Source organism: Oryzias melastigma, unplaced genomic scaffold (genome assembly GCF_002922805.2).
Source record: "Oryzias melastigma strain HK-1 unplaced genomic scaffold, ASM292280v2 sc01403, whole genome shotgun sequence".
Lineage (NCBI taxonomy): Eukaryota > Metazoa > Chordata > Actinopteri > Beloniformes > Adrianichthyidae > Oryzias > Oryzias melastigma.
In genome coordinates this window covers 10,369-11,023 of record NW_023417987.1, presented here as the reverse complement: position 1 = coordinate 11,023, position 655 = coordinate 10,369, and the positions used below count along the sequence as shown (strand labels likewise).

Genomic DNA, 655 nt, shown 5'->3' with positions numbered 1-655 from the left:
ACACAATGACACCGGGGCCGGCCATCTCCTTAGCAACGAGCCCAGAGACCACATACATCCCCGTCCCGACGCAACTGCCCACGCCCAGAGACACCAGGTCCACAGTGGACAACACCCGGGCCAGCCTGGTCCCGTGGGAGCTGGTGCCCGACATGGAGGAATCCAACATGGATTCCACAGGTTTGGTCCTCAGAACTCGGGACGTAAAAGTATTCCACGTTGCGCCCCATTGTATCCTGCGAGGGTCCAGCTTCCCCACCAGACCACTCATCCTGGCGCTGAGTCAGTGGTTCTCTGATGTTCCGGGACTGCTTCTTTGAGAAGTTGATGGTCTAAATCTCCTGAATTAAAAATGTGGAAGTAGCTTTAGTTCTGCAGCTTAGTAGAATTCCATGTTAGTTATTCCCAACCAAGGAAGCTCCCTGAAAGACAAAGGAAGTTTATTTTTTTGTAGAATTTCACAGCACATTTCCTTCTATCATCTTGCACAGCGCTTAATTTGGAAAACACAAGCCATTTCAGAGAAGCTTAAATGCTGAGCTGCTGCTGCTGTTTGCTCATCAGTGAAGCGCGGCCTGACGGGGTTCTCATAATGAGACGTCCGCTCCCCACAGTTCTGTTGTCATTGTTGTGGGGTTTATCACTAACAGACATA

The 655-nt window shown here is 50.4% G+C and overlaps 1 protein-coding gene across 1 annotated transcript; it reads right to left on the bottom strand.

Moving 5' to 3' along the window:
• Positions 1-445, bottom strand: LOC112140418 (probable cationic amino acid transporter; the record flags this gene model as incomplete). Its single annotated transcript, XM_024263368.2, is given in 1 exon segment — positions 1-445. A coding segment is annotated over 1 exon segment (271 nt), but the record flags the coding sequence as incomplete, so codon positions are not given.
• Positions 446-655: the final 210 nt, after the last annotated feature.